The 18731-nt window shown below is 45.2% G+C and overlaps 2 protein-coding genes across 10 annotated transcripts in view; one reads left to right on the top strand and one right to left on the bottom strand.

Moving 5' to 3' along the window:
* Positions 1–12289: 12289 nt before the first annotated feature.
* LOC306800764 (uncharacterized protein) lies at positions 12290–13218 on the bottom strand (the record flags this gene model as incomplete). The annotated part of the gene is given in 2 exon segments (XM_079303092.1): positions 12290–12598; positions 12601–13218. Coding segments are annotated over 2 exon segments (912 nt in total), but the record flags the coding sequence as incomplete, so codon positions are not given.
* WNK1 (WNK lysine deficient protein kinase 1) overlaps positions 13139–18731 on the top strand; it is a 93102-nt gene continuing 87509 nt past the window's right edge. For all 9 annotated transcript variants that reach the window (XM_079303759.1, XM_079303758.1, XM_079303760.1 and 6 more), the window contains exon 1: positions 13139–14058. In XM_079303759.1, coding sequence (XP_079159885.1) covers positions 13285–14058 — 774 coding nt within the window. In that variant the 5' untranslated portion in view covers positions 13139–13284. The remainder of the gene's footprint in view (positions 14059–18731) is intronic.

Genomic DNA, 18731 nt, shown 5'->3' with positions numbered 1-18731 from the left:
TCAGATAATTATTTCTGAAGCCAGAATAGCAAGCCTGAGCCCTGGCAGCCAAAAGGGGATCTCCAGCTGCAAGCCCAAGAGCCCCAGATAACAATCACTTGGAAATGTTTGTGCCAAGAAGTGTGGCTCCATTACTGCTCTGCCACTAATGCAAAGGATAATAGAATCAGAAAGAAGCAGGGCTGGAAGGGGCCTCAGTAAGTCCTTTAATTGGTTTCCTGCCCGAAGGCAGGAGGAACTGCACTTATGCTATTTCTGGTAAATGTGAGTCTAACCTGTTCTCAAAGGTCTCCTCTGCTGGAGGCTCTGCAGGCTCAGGGCAGAGGGCAGGTGGTGATGGCACCCAGGGTGGGGAGGAGGATGGAAAGGCAGACAGAGGTGGAGAACCAGTTAACCAGAGGAGCTAGGTGCAGCAGCAAGGAAATGTGGTAAAAAGAAGCAAAAAAAGAGAAAAATCTCAGCCATAACATCTATAAGAAAAATCTAAAGAATGTGGAGCACAGGACACACAAGCCAGAGCAAGGCTGTTTGTCAGGAATTGATTGAGGAAACCTGGAGTTCATACAAGAGGAAGTTAGGTAAGAGGAGGAGGACTTGTACAGCAGGAAAAGTGGAATCCTCACACATTATTTGATTTTTTAAATAATGTTATTCTTCTTGTTACTTAACCAATGATCCTATGAACATTCATTCAGTTGTTACCTTGAATTCTCTGCAGACACCCAGAGCACACTTCATGAATTGCTGTGATCAAGAGGCTGTTGTTGTGTCTGCTATGGGTATGAATAAGGGTGTCATTGTCAGCACTGAAGTGTTTCCACATAAAGGTGAGAGCCCATTTCAGTCAAGTGTGAAAGCCTAGCTAGAGACAGAAAGTTCTTTCCTGAACATCTGTCATAAAATGCTGCTGCTGAGAAGCTGCAAGACTATTAGGGAGAACTCCTTTCTAAGATAAAATATTTGCTATATACAATTTTAGAAGCAATTTGCCTCTGAAAATGGTAGAACTGAACGGCTTGAGGAGAGCAATGTAGAGAAAGGAGGAGAGAATGGAGGCCAAGCTTTTTGCTTTGATATAGTTGCTGTCTATACTAAATTACATTCTCAATGCCATGTTGGAGACAAGTTCCAGGGGCATCCTCAGGACCTTGTTTAGGTGCTGATGTGGTTCAGCCAGTGAGTTTTTATCACATTTGGAAGAGGAGAACAGGTTCTGCAGCAAAGGTTAAACAGGCTGTGCTGAGGATCCCTTTTGGTCTTTAAGGCTGTTTATCCCAGAAATGCCCACACCAGTGGGTGACCCCATTCTCAGCCTGCACCTGAAATGGAAATTTCCTCAGAAGAGCAAGTGCTGCTTCAGACACTTGCATCCCACCTGGGCAGTGCATAGGTGGCTCTGCAGAGCCATATGGCCTGTGGTGGAACAGGAGGCAGATGGAATTGGGAGGAGATTAAAGCTCCATAAAAGAACTGAAGCACACAGTGTGTGGCTGTTCATTATCACCAGACATATTGTCTTGACACTGATTGCATACAGGGGTGACAATCTCTACAAGGTGGGATAAATTAAAGAGGTTTTACTTAGTAATATACTTTTCAAACACACGTCAGCAGAAAGAGAGGAGCTACATTTTAGAGAAACCTTCTCTAAGTCCCTTGTCTTAAAGGGACTGCAGCATTAACTGTGCAGAACTGTGGTCATTAGAGGTACCCCAGGTGAGACAGCAATGACAGAAGCTTCATAATAGCACTTGTTTTACTTCCAAGTAGAAAACATCACCATTCTACATCATCAGCTCTATCCCAGATTCTTTCATGGGGTAATGCTGGAGCCAGGACTGGCACTGAGGAGCTCTGGGTAGGAAAGAGGCTGTGAAATATCTCTGTGCATAGACATAATAATAATAATAATAATAATAATAATAATAATAATGATAATAATAATAATAATAATAATAATAATGGTGCCTTAGTGCAGGTGGGTTATGCCACAGAAAGTCAGCATCTGGCTCAGGTGTCAGGTGTTGAATGCATTACATGAGTGCAGCAAAATTACATGATTACTCAGGAGAATATCCCTGAAATAATAAAAAGCTTCAGCAATGAGGCAGGAACTCTAATAGCTCTGGTGCAAATATTGCTTTCCTGCCTCTTCTCCATGCAGCTCTGAAATGCCACAGCATGTTGGCCAGCAGGCAGCTGCACCTCCACAGTTCAAGACCTTCTGTCCCTGTCTTTCCTGGAAAGTTTTAAATTAATCAGCTGGAGAGTATGATGCTGGGTTCTCCTGGCATGAAAACAGAGTAAGTGGCCACCACAAACAAGGGGGTACCTGTTTACAGAGCAGCCTGGGCAAACCTGCAGTCCCTGCTGGTGAAACCCTGCCTGGATTCCACCCACATGACTTCACTTGTGAGACAACTCCTGGTTGCCTGTGTTGCTCCCAGGCCAAGTTTGAGGCAAGAGATTCCTTCTGTGTCTCCAGTGTTATTTTGGTATATTTGATTTGGCCCAGAATCTGGGAAAACAAAGGGGAGGTTTTCCATGGGGAGTGGAAGGAGGAGGCAGGAAGGGCTACCATATTTCTCCAGATGGAAACTCCTACAGTGCTCGAGTCCAGCAGTGCTGCAAGTGTCAACAGATCAAATGTGATACAGGAGGCCCTCTGCCAGCTCTGTGCTACTGCAGCAGCAAACTGGGAGGAGAGCAGGCACTCCTATCCACCCCTGAGCAAGGTCCAGACCCTGCTGCACAAGGATGGAGCAGCAGGAAATCACTGAGCCCCTTCTCCTTTCTGTGACATTGGCTCGCCCAGCAGGACAGAGATGGCCCAGAGGAGCTCACAGCCAGGCTGTTCTGGCCATCTGCTGGGTCAGGCATGGTGGCAGCACTTGTCCTGATATGAGCAGCTTTTGTCCCACTTGCTGCCTACCAAGGAAGACCCCAAAAATTAAGGTGCTTCCAGAGCACTGTGCCCCTTGGTGCCAGTGGGTGTGATTCAGACCAATAGCTGCTGAGGGCAACAGATTGAGCAGTTATTACCTCAATCTTTAGTAATTAGTCATCCTCTTCCCAAGTACAGAGTGGGATAGCATTTGATTATTTCAACACAGTTGGATGTGGGAGGGAAGGTAGGCTTGGAAACATTTCCCTGACAGCTCTTTTAAAACACCTCTCATGCTGACACTCAGCACAGCATTTCAAATAAAATGCTATTTCCTCTTGTAGAGCAGCAAGGGAAAAATGCTGTCACAGGTTTTATAACAAACATTAGGTAAGCAGCAATCATCCCCATTGTGCAATCTGGGATTCAGGTAGGAAAACAATCCATAGATGGCCAAGAGAGGAGCACTGTGTGTCTCAATAATCTGAATAAGCAGTGAACTACTTAGGGACCACAGAGAAGGGACAGAGTTGAATGGGTTAGTGGGACAACTTCACCCAGCTAAGTGTGAAGAACAAAAAGGCGTAGTTTTGAGACTGGAAGCTGAAAACTGAGGAAAATGTGAGTTATTTTTGTTTAGCTAAGTTCTTGTTTCTCTCTCATGACGTCACAAAATGTGCTGTGGTCTGCCTCCAGCAATTGCCTGTCCTTCTGATAGGTCTGATCCAGCATGTGGTGTCACTGCTGATGTCTATTTGTACTATAAAAAACCAAAAATCTTATGAATGAGCTTGTAATCGTTTTTTTTTTTTTTTTTTTTTTTTTTTTTTTTTCCCTCCTCTGCTGCCTTTTTTCCCTGAATTCACAACACCCCAGAAATCTGAGAGCTGACTTTCTCCTGCTTTGGTCTTGGGCAGACATGTCAGAACTTCCTACTCAGTTGTACCTCTCTCTGGAGGGCTTGTGCTGATCCTCTCAAAATCCTGCATGTGCAGAATTCCATTTGGAGGCAAGAGTTTTGTGATCCTGAGCAAGTTTCAGGTTCTTAAAATCCACAGAGTGAATCTCTGAGTGGTAACAGAAGATTTGACAAGGAAAGCTCCCAAATACCATTTTTGGCTTACTTTGGGAGGCCTTGATGGGATCCAAACAAAAACAAAAAATAATTAGGGTTGTGTTAGAATTCTAGAGTGTTCCCTGCACAAGTAGAGCCTGTATTGCGTACTGCAGGTGAATAAATACAGATAAATTCTTTCTGTCTGTCTGAGATCAGCTTTTTAAAGGCAAGAATATTTCTTTCTTACCAAGCACACTTGAAAGAAGAAGGAATCAAGACAGTAAGCTAAACATGCACTCTAAAATTGCTTAGTCAAACATTTAGAGCACATTGTTGTCAGCTTGCATTTTTAAAAACTCTGAACCAGCCAGCTGAGTTAGCTGAGCTGCTAACAAGCAGGTCAGAAACCACACCACAGTGGTGGTTACTGTTCTCCCCTGCCCAGAGATCCCAGCAGCATTGATAAAATGATATGAACAGTTTAATATCCTGGTGTGGTGTACAGGTGCTACCAGTTCTACAGGCATTGGAGAGGGTGTATGTCTGGTTTTGAAACAGGAGGGGTGGATGACCAAGAAAATGTCTATATTCAGGGTGGATATTTTTTTCTCCACCAAGTGTTTCTAATGATGCATTTTACTGACAATGATGAACTCATTACTCTTAAAATCATGGTGATGAGTTCTGTTTATAGCAGTTTGCATGAGTGATCAGTTTCATGTTCTAAAGCATCTCTCACTTTGCATGTTTTAACACAGCAGATTTTGAATGCTCTTCAGGGATTGTCACTGAAACAATGTCAAGTAATAGAGTATCAGCTTTGTCTTATTGGGACATTATTTCACATTCAAATATATTCAGACTTGCTCATTTTTCCATTCAGCAATTCACCCCAGTAGTTCTAATGTTACTTTCCTGTGTTACATTAACCTTCTCTGGGGTTTAATGCTTTAAATATTTATAGGCTATTGTAATGACCAAATAATCACATTTCTAGTCCTCAATACCTCCTGCATGGTAATAACACCTACATTTTAACAGAATTTAAGCCCTCTAAATTAATGTAATTTAATTAACAGAAATTAGTCCCTTAAGAGAGGTAAATCACAGAGTAGTGATTGGCCTTATTTTTGTTGGGATTTTTTTTTTGTTTTAATTGACTGTCAATACATGATCAGTCACATGGAGTGTTACATATCTGATAGAGGGAGGGGATATGAAAATTCAGATCCAAGGAACAATCCTAATTTTTCTGATGTGTCTAATAACATCGTTGATGTTTGAGTTTTGGACAAAGAAACAAGCATGCACTATGATTTTTGTACTGCTAGGAAGAAAGCTCATGCAGATGTTGAGCACAGAATTTACACAAACTCAGGCATTTGTGTGATTTGTGCCTCATGCTATCTTGGGCTGCTGCCAAAAATGTTAGCTGCTCAGAGACTATTTGTTTCCCCTGAGAATGAATATTCCCTGTAATGCAAGATGGTTTTTAAGAAGTAATTTACTCACTGTGATATTAGAAGTCCTAATGAGTGGATTTATATTTCTTTCTGGGTTTTTTCTGCTGGAAAATCCTGGCAAACCTTGTGATGACTGTTGTGTAGTCTCTGTCACTTGTTTGCTGATCTAATTTTAGGTTCTGGTGTTTGATTTGGGGAATTTTTACTACTTGGAGATAGACCCAAATTATTTGCCTTTCTATGACCAGCATTGTTTTGAACCTGAAGGGATGCACCTGTAAATAACACAATCACCAAAAGCCTGATCCTCCAGACACTTTCTGCTGTGTGCAATGTAAAATATCAGTGTTCATGGCACTAGGCACTGTTTCCAGCTGTAGTGTTTGCAGATCTGGGTGCCCACAATGCACATTTGTGTGCCTGTCTCCAGCACAGTGGAGAGGCTGCTGGTGGGGAGGGAGAAGCTGCTGGGAGTGAGCAGCTTGTGGTTCAGTTTCCAGGCACCCTGGAAGCTCTGCATCCCAAAGTGGATAGAGTGAACTTACAGGGAATCATTGTGACTCATCCAAGTTTTAATAATTTGTCGTTTATATAGCACTCTAGAAAATCTGTCTGCCTTATCTCAGTGTAGCTGCAAGTTTTGCAGCCATCACTTTATCTAAACATACCTGTTTCCTCAGGCTTTGTCCTACCTGCCTGGGGCAGTCCAGGAGCTGTCTGAGCACAAAGACATTGCTCCTGCTGAACCTCCTATCTGTGATGTAAAACACACTTCCTTGTGTCCCCAGAAGGCAATGCCTTGGCTTTCCAGCTATCAGTGGCAGTTACTAGTTCATGGATGAGAAAGGGAAGTTGTTTTCAGAAAATGAGAGTATTTAATAAAAACATTTTAAAAGACTGATGTTTCAGGATTGAAACTGCAGAACTGTGTTGGCATCAGAGGCAGATAAATTGACCAAGCTGTTTCTCAGAGAAAGACATTAAAATAGAGCTGTCTCATATACACCTCACAGGCACACATATGTCATTGAAATACTTTTGAAAGCATTTTGTCATATCTTAAAGGCAGTTGAACTCTTGATTTCCATTCTGCTGTATTTGAGGCTACTTGATGAGCTCTTGTGTATCTCAGTTTGGGGAGGTTGATATTTTGGGATGGGGTCAGTCATTAACTGTTTGTGACATTAATTATTTGTAACTATTTGGATATGGTTGTCCACATTTGGGTAATACCATAGGCATGGAAAGAAAACAAAGAGCTTTTCCAGTCATCAAATACACCCAGACCACCTCTCCCTACTCACTTGGAACCTTAGGACACTCATCAGCCTCCCAAGGTCTCTGAGAAACATGAAGTAGATTCCTTGGAGTGTTTCACTTGAGATCAAGCACAGCAGAAGGTCTAGTGCTATCTGCAAGGCAGCTGCAGCTCCCTGATTCTCTTTCCAGTCTTGGACACAGATTTGAGCAACATGAGAGCTGCTGTGACCTGTGTCATCTGGCAGTGGCCCCCAAGAGCTTGTTTACCCTGGGTATTTTTTCATTGGATTATAATTACACCACTGAAACTATGAGAGTGGGAAAACCTTGCACATGTGGAGCAGGGGTCATTCAGGAGCAGAACTTGGCCAGTTTTGATACCAGTGGTGCTTGTGTTGTCAGTAAAGCCTTTCACTCCTGACAAAGCCCTACAGGAGGCCATGCCAGCACTGCTGAGCTCCAGCTTTGTGCCTCTGCTCCTGCTCCTGGCAGGCTGCAAGAGGAGCCAGCTGCCCAAGCTGAAGTGAACAGCTCTGTAACATGCACAGCTTGCCAGTCACTCCTCACTCTGCCCATTTGGCAAGGAGAGAAGTGGTCTGAGGAGGTTACTCCAGGTTTGTATTGCTCCCTTCAGGAATCCTGCCTTGCCAGGGGCTCCATTCTGCAAGGTGTTGAGCCCCACTGTGAGAGGTGAGTGCTCCTGCTCTCCCCAGTGTCCATGGCCATGGAGAACACTCACCATCCTTCAGGAGTGCCCAACACATTTCAGAAATGGCAAGCACCTTCCAGTGCTGGATCTGGCAGAAGTGGCACCAGAGCAGACTGTTGTTTTGCATTTGGACCAGACTGTGTTTTTGAAGGACATGAGGAAGTTCATTATGCTGGATAGGAGCCTGCTCCTGCTCTGACTGAAGTGAGTAGTATTTTATTTCTGTGCTTTGATGTAGAGACGAGCAGGACTGGACCTGCTGTGAGAGTGATTGATTTCCATCAGCTTGTGAGTGGTGAGCAGAAAGCAGGGCAGGCTGGCTGCTGCACAGCATCAGGCAGTTTGCAGGTTTGATGCTGCAAACCCAGCATCACCATCCTCTGCACACTTCACCCAGCTCCATCAAACAGCTCCTCTTCATTAAAGCAGTGCCCCTGCCTCTGTGCTTGCTTTAGAAGTGTAATGACACTGCTGTGAAGCACAGAATTCCCTAAAGCCCAGAGAGAGAAAAGACAGATGAGGCATCCTGAGCAATTGACTAAAGACACAAAAAAAGGAAGAACATGACGCTGATTTCAGCAAATATCTCTGCTCCCACAACACTTACTCACTGTTTGACTACTCCATAAACTTGTTATATAAGGAAACATCACAAGAATGGCCATGAAGGTGACGAAGAAAGGAGTGAGCCATGTTTTTCCTCTGCTCCCAGTAGGACTGACATTGAATTTGGTCACAGCATCTGCCATTATGGCTTGATACAGTTTGAAATATACATGAGCATGAACAATAAGTGAATCTGACCTCTGATAAAATTCAGTGCTTGAGTTATTTTAAATGTTCTTCTATCACATTCTTGTTGTTCAGATTTATCTGAATGGATTATGTCTGGAGAATGTACATGGATAAATATGCTAATAATAAATACAATGATAGATTAGCTACAATCAACAGGGAGCCAGCAGCACAGCCTACAATGAAATCTAGACTAAAATTGATTGCTAATACAGTGGAAAGCTGTGCTTTGTGCCTTCAAAATCACAGGTAACTAACAAGGGATAAATCCCTCTGCTGATTCTCTCACTGGTTTACTTTCACACACTTGGAATGCATTTGTTAATGTAGCTCAAAAGAACCATGAAAAAAAAATGAAAGGAAGAGAGTTTTGTTTTCTATTCTAGTAGCTAGAATGGGGGTGGATGGGTGGGTGAAAGGGAAACGTGTGTTTCAATCTGATGAAGAGTCACATGCTCTGCTCCACTTTTATGGTGTAGGGTTGTTGATATTTTCTCAAGCAAAAAATAAGAAATGTCACATCATTCATCATTCCTGGATTCTTCTTATACAGTCTGTCTGCCTCTTGCACTGGTCCTTCAGCTCCAGCTCAGACTTTTCTCAGGTGTTTTGGCCTTCCTGCAGAACTGGCAGACTCTGTAAGCCAGGACAGCATAAAGAGGGATGTTTGGTTTCAAGCCTTCCTAAGACTTTTAGTTCTTTCTCTTTCCAGTTCCCATGGTTCCTGCTTGTGGAGAGAGCATCCAGGTTCAGATGTTTGGGCAGGACTCACCATCCCAAACCATCTAAAGAGCCTGAAGAGTTAAACTGCCTGTAGGTCCTAGAGATGCTTACAGTGATTTCATAACCAACCCAACTTCCAGAGCTGACTACAAGTACAAAACTTCACTTAAAAAAAAAAAAAGAAATTAAAGGTTTTAGATTAATTTCTGATTAACTTTGACTTGTTGGGGAAAAAACCAAAGCAAACCAGAATATTTGGCAAGTTAAACTCTCTCATTTCTCAAGCATGAGGTCTTGAAATATTTTATTTTGCTCACTTTCAGCTTTAAGAAACAAGAGTGAACACTCTGGCAGAGGCCTAGATTTAAGAAATGACAAGGAAAAAGTAGAAACTGTTGTAGAAAAACTTGTATTGTCACTGTTTTAATATGGCACTGCAGCTGCAATCTGGTAATGGGCAATAAAACTGAGATGAGGAGTTTTCTTTGAAGAGCACTTAGGTTATGGAATAAAATCACATGCATCAAAATTATGGCATAGCCTCCTGCATTGCATAATGTATTGCATAAGAGAAAATAGAGAATAGCTGCTTCCCATTAAGGCTTTGTCACATGGACAGGTCATGGATGCCAACAATGGATGAAATTTCACCGGAGAAAGCAAAACTGAAAAAATTAAATTTGATTCAGTCATCTTCAAAATCACACTTCATTCAAAGCAATTTTCTAAACTATTATTGTTCCATCCAAGATGATTGTAACTATAAAAGGCTTGAAAGAAAGATATTTTTATGATGTCAAGTGTAAGCCCTTTGGATTCAATCAAAAGATTGTTTTAGTCTCTTTGCCTGTAATTTCTCAAGTGTAGTCAGGCTCCTTCTTTCTGTGGATTTTTCTTACAGCAAAAGGTAAAAAAAATATTTTTAATTGGTCGAGGAGCTCTGGCATTGAAACTATTTTAATTAATTGTTTCTAAACATAGAATATATATAGAATTTACTTCAGGCTTATTAAATCTTGCTGCAACACTGAAATTTTCCATTTAGCCTAAACAGAGTTTTACAGATTAAAAGAAATAAAATTGAAGGCAAAGCAAGCCCACACTCTTTATTACATTCATCTTTTTTTGGAACGACAAAATTAAATCAACACCCACATAAAATATAATTGCCAATATCATACCACTTCTTCTTTTTTTTTTTTTTTTTTTTTTTTTCCAGAGCCAAAGAAGACAAAAATCCATCATTCCCACCTCCAGGTCAGCTGCTCATCTCTTTTTTTCCTGCCAAGATGATTGCTCTGCCTACCTCTGCCCAGGAGAGGAGCCAGTGAGAGGAGGCTCCCTGAATTTCAGGAGTGCTGAGGAATGTGCTGGATCAGACACCGGGGAGGTGCCTTTTTACATAATTACCACCATTTTTTAGTCGAAGACCGCCTCGGGCCCCCTGTGGCTGTGCTGCTTAAGATTTGGCTTAATTAAGTGAAGGAAAATAGATTTAAGAGGGATGGGTGGAAGGCATTTGAAGAGGAGGGGCTGCAGGAGAGGAATCCTCTCTCAGAGCAGCCCTGCTACTGTGTCCCTCTGCTCTTAACAGTATAAACAGCCCGGATACACCTGCTGCTGCTACAGAAGAATTGTCTTTGTGCTGCCCAGAGTGCCCCCAAGCCCCGGGATCGCTCTGAGCCCTGCCCAGCCACCAGCAGGGTGAATATGAGTTAATCAGTTTCCATCCACTCTGCCGCAAATCAAATTATCCTGTTCAGCTCGGCATTGGTGCCAAGGCAGTTCAAGTGGTACCTTGATGAATACACAGATTAAATCCATGTTTTCAAGCCCTAGAAATCTTTACTGTAGAGCTGTACAACAAAACACTTGTGTTTTTTTTTTGTTAAGACTACCATTATTTTGTTTGTTGTTACAAAGGATAAAATGTAGGACAGAAGGATGTAGGAAAACAGGAGCATGTTGATTACTGTGTCAAATTTTATTTGTGAGGAACACGAGCAGGTGAGAATTGCCCAGGTTGATTTGTGGCTGGGAGCTGTGCAGCTCTGGAAGAACCACTTGTGTTACTTTTTGCAGAAGGAGTTAAGGCCTTGCATCAGCAGCACACAACTTCCCCTAAACTGCTGCTTTAAAAGTAACTTTAAAAAAAAAAAAAAAAGTATTTAAAACAACAGTGTGTTTGCTGGGAAGATGTTACTTGCTCAGGGAATTTTCTCAATTTTCTTCTTCCTCCTCAACGAAACTTTTGCTTTGTAGCTGTTTGAAAATCATTTACTCCTCCTTCAGTACATTCCAGTTGACTTCAAAAGACTGCTGCCGTAAGAAGGAAAGTGCTTGGTTTTGGTTTATTGATACAAAAGAGGAACATGGTATAAATAATTCAGATGACTCGTCTTTGCCAGAGCCCTGTTAACCTGAAAGTTCCCAATTCGTGTCAGGGTTCCCGTGGGCTCTGGGTGCTGGGTTTGTACAGCCCAGGTTCTGCTGCAGTAGCCACCAGCAGGACTCAAGTGGCCACAGGATAATCCTTGTGCTGAGGGCAGAGCCTGCAAATTCTCTTTCTTTAGATTAATGACGCTTACGGTGCAGTTAATTGCATTTCAAGTTGCTTGGCCACTTAGTGTCTCTTGAAATGACCTAAATGGTGGAAAAAACCAAACTGGCCCTTGTTCATATTCAGCTACATGGAGATGTTGTTGCCCATGATGTTAAAAATTTTAGAGGCTGTTTGAAAACACGACCTCATTGCTGTCTACAGCTTCTTCACGAGGGGAAGTGGAGAGGCAGGCACCGATCTCTTCTATCTGGTGAGACCTGTGACAGGACCCAAAGGAATAGCCTGGAGCTGGGGAAGTTTAGGATATCAGGAAAAGGTTTTTCCCCCAAAGGGTGGTCAGACATTGGCACAGCTCCCCAGGGCAGGGTCACAGCACCAGCCTGCCAGAGCTCAAGGAGAGTTTGAACAGCATTCCAAAGCACACGGTGACTCTTGGGATGTCCTGCACAGGGCAGCAGCTGGACTCAGTGATTCCTGGTGGTCCTTTCCAACTCGGGATATTCTGTGAAATGTATTTATCTACTTATACACAAGATCTAAATAAATGCATGCATTCGAACTATGTGACATATTTAATATTTAACATATTACTTAGTATAATTCATATTTATTCGAATTATTTAAATAGTTATATATGTGGTTATAACACAGGACTTGAAGAAAGGAGCAGGGCAAGCAGACCCGGTGCTTTTTGACCGGGTGGAGGAAGGGGCGGCCGCGCAGAGCGAGCATCCCCACACACCTGGGCCCCCTGACCCCGGGCAAACGCCGGGATCCTGCTCGCCGCCCGCTTCCCTCCTTCCTCCCGTTCCGGGGGGATCCACGGGCGGCGCCGCGCTGCGACTGGAAACTACCACTCCCATGGTGCCCCGCGCGCGGCGGGCGCGGCCACCTCCCCTCGGCGGCGGGGGGGAGGGGACGATGCGCGGCCCGGGCTCGGGCGGGGCGTGGCCGGCAGCGCGGCCCCTCCTCCCCCCCGGACCGTGTGTCGGTTCGGGCTCCCGCCGTCGCCATTTAGCGCCGAGGCGTCGCCGGGCGGCCGCGGCGGCTGCGCTCGGTCCTGCCCGCCGGGCGCCACCCGGACTCGGCTCGGCGGTGGCGCGGGGGAGCGGCGGCTGCGGGCCACAGCGGCTGCGGACCGCGGGCAGCAGGAGCAGCAGCAGCAGGAGAAGAAGAGGAGGAGGAGGAGGGTTTCCGGCTCCGCGCGAGGCGGCCGCGGCTGTTGGAGAGAGCGCGGCCCGGCCGCGCGGGCGGTGGCTGCGCCTGCCGGGCGGTGGAGAGGCCGCGGCCGCCATGGGCGCCCCGGTGAGGCGAGGCTGAGCCCCCCGGACCCCTTTCCCTGCCCTGGGCCTGCGCGGGCCTCCGCCGCTCGGAGCGAGTGACTGAGCGCGGCGGCTTTCTCGGCGTGCGGGCCTGCGCCCCGCTCCCTCCTCGCGTCCCGGCCCCTTTCCTTCCCCTCCCCGGGCCGGCCCCGCTCGCTCTCCATCGCCGGCGGTAACTGCGGCGGCGAGGCACCGGCGTCCGCCCCGCTCGGGGGCCTCCCCGGTTCGCGGGCTTTCTCTTGCCTCGCCGTCCCCCGCTCCACCGCAGCGCTCCCGGTGCTCCATGTCGGCCCCGCTGCCCGGCTCCGCGCTGCAGGATGGATGCAGACGCTGACCGGGGATCCACCCCGCCGGCCCAGCCTCCCAGCTCCGCCGCGAGGAGCCCTTGGGACCCTCCTCTGTTGCAGCTGCAACGGCAGCCGCGGCCGGGCGCGCTCCCCGCTCAGTGACCGGCCCTCGTCTCGCCTCCCGCCGCCGCCCCGCCGCAGCCGCGCTCCCCCGGGGCACCATGTCGGGGGACGCCGCCGGCAGCGGCCCCCCGAGCCCGCGCTTCCTGGTGCCGCCGCCGCCGCCGCCCAAGAATGGCTCCAGCTCGGACAGCTCCGTCGGAGACAAGCTGGGAGCCGCCGAGCACGGAGCCTCCGGCGCCGGCGGAGCGGGCGGCGGGCCGGGGAACGGAGGCCGCAGTGAGGAGTACCGGCGCCGCCGCCACACCATGGACAAGGACAGCCGAGGGGCGGCCGCCACCGAGCACCGCTTCTTCCGCCGGAGCGTGATCTGCGACTCCAACGCCACGGCCTTGGAGCTGCCCAGCCTGCAGCCGGCAGCGCCCGCGGCCCCTGTCTTGGGAGGCGGCGCGGCTCCCTCGGTGTTCCCTGCCGAGGGCGCCGGCCGGACCCCTTACGCCCCTGTCAGCGCCGCCGAGGTCGACTCGCGGCCGCCGCCGGCCGCCCCGCTCCCCCTGGAAGGACAGACCGCCGAGGAGCCCCCGGCCGCCAAGGATGCCGCCCCGCTGCTGCCCAAGGAGGAGGAGGAGGGAGATGAGGCAACTGCGCTACCCCCTACCAGTGCCTCTGGCAGCCTGTCAGCTGCCAGCCGGGAATTTGAGGAGCGGAGAGCGCAGCAGGAAGACATCGAAGAGCTTGAGACCAAGGCAGTGGGCATCTCCCCGGATGGCCGCTTCCTGAAGTTTGACATCGAGATTGGAAGAGGCTCTTTCAAAACTGTCTATAAAGGACTGGATACTGAAACCACTGTGGAAGTTGCCTGGTGCGAGCTACAGGTAAAAGAAATAAAAAAAGTGAATTATCGCAGCGCAGTCACTCTCCCAGGTGCTAGTCATTGTGCTTCAAGGGGATAAAACCCATCAGCTCGAGGTCTGCTTAATTTGTAAGGAGCTGCAGACCTTACCTGAGGCAATCCTTTGGAAGAAAGATGCATCCTTCCTGTAGAGTCGGTTTGTCTTTTAATTATTTTAAATACTGTGCTCTCTGAAGAGTCTTTTAGCTTTATCATCACAAGGCGTGCTGCAGTTGTGTTTCGTCTAGTGTCTTGGGTTTTACGCCTCCAAAAGGTGGCTTGGAGGATTGAAAAATCACTTGTGTGCAGCTTCAGGGAGGGTGAGGGAAGATGTGTGAGTGAACGTCGGCTTGAGCTACCCTTAACGTTTCAGAATTTGTTTAGGTGTTTTTCTTGGGAAAAAGTGTAAAACATTATTTTCCCAGACATTTCGTAGGTAGTGGCAATGGATTCTTGTGGGATAGATAACTCTAGAATCTACATAAATCATGTAGTGCATCACACCATTTAGTTTTGCGAAGCTGTATTTTTCATTCCAACTTCCAGAGTTCATACTTGTTAGCAGGAACAGGGAAAGAAATGACCTCCTTTCTGGAGCTGTAGAGAACGCCCTGAAGTTTAGCCTTTCTAGATGACTGGTGGATTGAACCAGACTAAGACGCTGCTCTTTTAACGAGTTTGTAGGCTGGGTAGAGTCGGAGTTCTGTAGGATTCCAGTGTAAGGATGGCAGGAGCGCCCTGAGTTCTGTGCGAGTCAGAGCTTGTATAACAGACACAAGTTGCTGTGCAACAACCTGAAAAGAAGTGGGAAGAGCTTGGAGTACCAGGAACAAATACCTGCTTAAGTTAAAAGGTTTAGTGTTTGTTTTCTAGTGTTGGGTTTTGGTGCAATGCATAGAAGGGCTCATGTAGTATGTCTTTATCGTGTTCCCATCCAATTTAGGGCAGACAAAAGAGCACTGGGTGAAAATCCCAAAACTCGTTGTAGGGTTTTTAAGCAGTCAGTGGCTCACAAATGATTGACTGCAGTAACTGCACCAGAACTTTGTCAAAAGCACTTGAGTGTCTGTTCCAGTCAAGCTGAGGGAACTCATTAGAAGATTGCTTAGTTTGTATCCATATTTGCTTTGGGGTGGTTGCTCAAGCATTCTACCAGTGTCTTGGTTTGTTATGTTATTACCATTATTCTATGCTTACTAACTGTGGAAGAGTTTCCACTTTTCTTTGTGACCCTTCAGCATGCCTTGCTCCTCTAAGCTAGCTACATACTTGCTGTGTGGTGGTCTGTTCCAGCACTGATTTTAAATTAAAACTGAAATTATCAAGCGTTGGGCTCTGCTGAAGCTTTACTTGTTCAGTTTGAACTGTGGGGAGATTAATAACCAATTAACATTATACGACTTTTATTTGAAATTTTAATCTTTTCAATTTTTGAGTTCTGTGACTTTAATCTCTGAAGACTGTTTTAATCTTCATACTTGCTGATCAGAAACCCATGTCAGCTTGGCATCATTTGGTTTTCACTAATGCTGCCTCTTCAAGTGCCTTCATCATCATCAGTACCACATGGACAAACTGTCTGAAGAAGCACCACCTTTGAAGGAATTTAATAAAGAAGCTCCATATTAAAGGGCACGTTGCTGGGCTTTCAGCTCATTGGTGAATTTCATGAGTAGTATTGAAATTGACAAGTCACAAAAAGCATGAATGAAAATATTTGCAAGGGGGAAATAGTTGATGTGTTGCTCAGAGGGGAACTGCATTGCAAGAGTTCCTTGTGGGTGAAGTTAAGCCTCATTCCCAAGACTGTGTTTTTCCTCTCAGTAGACAGTACAAAGTGACAATTTTAAAACAGGAATATACACTTTATAGCTGTTAAAAGTGTTTGCTGAAGGAGCTAGACTCTACAGTCAGTAGAATATTTCAAGATTAAGTCCTGTTGTATTGTTGGTGACTAGAAATGAAAGGAGGAACTTGGTATTTATTGGGATGATGGGTGTATCCTCTTATATAGGAAAATGTCATTGATGGGTTGATATGTTATGAATGATTGGTGAACCTTCAAAACATAATTATTTTATTAGGGGAATGTGAATGATTTTTTTTTTTCCCCCATGCTGTGTTACAATAACCATAACTAACTGATGGTTACTTTTAATTATATTGAAATAATATTCCTCAGCAATAGCAGTTTTTTTCTAGCAAGTGTAGGCATCTGAGATGTCCCACCTCCCCAGAGTCTTTTGAACAACACTACTGGAGATTTGGTGTTGGTGTCTGGCAGAATGACTTTAATTCTGAATAATGCAGCTGTGCCCAACTGTTATGTATGTGCTCTGTAGCAATGAAGATCAAGACTTGAGACTGACTATGCTTCCTTTCAAAGGAAGTTTAGATGCTGTTTATGAAATGCAGCTTGTGTTCCCAAGTTAGTGAAACTGTGGAGGATATTGCTCATGTCCTCAAGGCTCTTGAATTGCCTTGTGATTAAATTGCCCCTTCTGCTTGATAAATTGAACTGTGGAGGAAGTAAAAGGGGGAAGAGCTGGAATTCACTGGCTGAGCTACTGATGTTCTTAGTATCTCCAGCAAGCTAAGATCCTGGCCAAGACTCTATTTTTTCTGGATCTATGGAAGATGAGTCAATTTTGTTGAATGCAACAAAAACCCAACAGAAGTGTGACTGATGGACTCTCCTAGTTTGCTTTTTGACCTGTCCATATGAAGCAAATTGTAACTGAACCTGCTTTAAAAAATGGTGTGCAGGTGTTTAAATGTGAAATACCTGCCCTGCTGTGAATGTAGTGGAGCTGTGAAGAGCTCAGCAGCTACTGCTTGGTGCCAGTGCTCAGCTTCAGTTGCTGCAAGGAAATTATTAGTGTAGTGTTGGCCTTCAAATACTTTTATTCCCATTGTATGTCTTCAGCTCAGCTCTAGTTATTCTGAATCAAGTGTGCCTCCTGCTGTTGTCATTAGCACATCTCATAAATTGAGTTAAATAGTAGTTAGGGTTACTAATTGAAGGGTTTTTAAGTAGGTAGGTGTTGACAGAAGTGGTCTTTGTGAATTATGTTTGAGCAGTGAGTTTGTCACCTCTGTACAGTTCAGGTAATGGGGCTAAAATGTAATCCTTCCCCCGATGCTCTAAGTTTGCAAAGTAATACTCATGTCCAGAAGTAGCAAGTCACATAGTTGGCTACAAAAGCCAAATCTTAGTGCTATTGTGTCATCCCTCTGAGTTCCCTGTGTGAGTGGTTTTAAATCAAGACTATAATTTAACTGCTGATTTACAGAACAGTACAGATTGCTTCAGTCACTTGCTGGACTGCAAAATCATCAATCTACAATTATTGCTCTGGGTTATTCAGATTAGTAACTTTTCAAATAGGAATGTGCTTGATTTGAACTGTGTATTTGTGAGGCATTTAAAGACTTCATTTGGGCAGTGTGTTCTCTTAAGGGAAGCATGATTCTATGAACTGTTATTATGAAGGTATTTGCATTGGCTGGAAATGCACTCCTGGTGAAGGGTGTGCACTGTAGAACAGCACTGCATGTCTGGTGTGAGCTGTGTCCCTCCTGTCCCCTGTGTCCTCTGACAGAAAGAAAGGACCCACAGTTTATGAATGCACCTTCTTGCTGGTACATTGCTTTGCCATTCCTACTGTGGCTTCAGTGTGGTGTCAGGTTATCCTGTTCAACATGTGAGCTGCTGAAGGATTAAAAAGGAAGTAGAAGGCTCTCCCCAAGCAACACAGAGTCTCCAGGGGTGAGAAATGAGTTGGACAGGTGAAAGTGCTGCACAAAGTTTGTTGTACTCATTAGTGCTTTGAGGGAAAGCTGACTGTGAATTTGGTTACCTTCAGTTATAAATCATCTGAGTAATAAATTGGTGTAGGTTACACGTGTACAGTTCTCTAGCAGATGTCTAACTACAAACCAAGTGTAGTGTACAAACACTCCAGCTTACAAATGGATTTTTCTTACAGAGGAAATAGCAATGAAAAACCAGCTGGGAACAAGCATAATGCCAGAACTGGATGTGAACCATGAGATTTCATAGTGCACTCTGGTAAAAGTGATAATGCAACTGACACTTTGTAGCAGGAAACAGCGAGGTGCTAAATAATATTTCCATCTGTCAGAATTTTTCTGAGTTGAACAATGTTAACTTAAAACTCAGAGTGCAGGAAGTAGCTTGGATGTGATGTATAGCCTCACTCTCAGTGACACTTCAGATTTAACGATGCCTATCTTTATCTCATGGTCTTAGAGCTGTATTTAATGGTGATTTTTAGGTCAACAGACAGCAGTGCAATGCAGTTTTTGTACTCTGGAGTATAGACTCCATTGCATAGACTTACCATGATAAATATCAGCTTGCTGAAGTCAACGTATAATTCTTTAAGTTCTCTATTGTTTCTGGACTGGCAGAGCTGAAAATGTTTCAGAAGTTGCACATTCAAATCTGACAACCAAAAAAGGTCTTTTATCACATAACTGTGGCATCCTGTAGTCTTTTTTTTTTTTTTTTTTTTTTTTCCTTTTTGAAAAGCTGGTTGCATATTGCTCACTAGGAGTCCCAACTGCAAAGATGCTGGCTCTGATGCAAAATGATGTAGCTACATTAAAGCAAAATGGAAAACCAGAAAACCA

Source organism: Erithacus rubecula (genome assembly GCF_903797595.1).
Source record: "Erithacus rubecula genome assembly, chromosome: 4".
Lineage (NCBI taxonomy): Eukaryota > Metazoa > Chordata > Aves > Passeriformes > Muscicapidae > Erithacus > Erithacus rubecula.
This window is presented reverse-complemented; position numbering and strand designations above follow the sequence as displayed.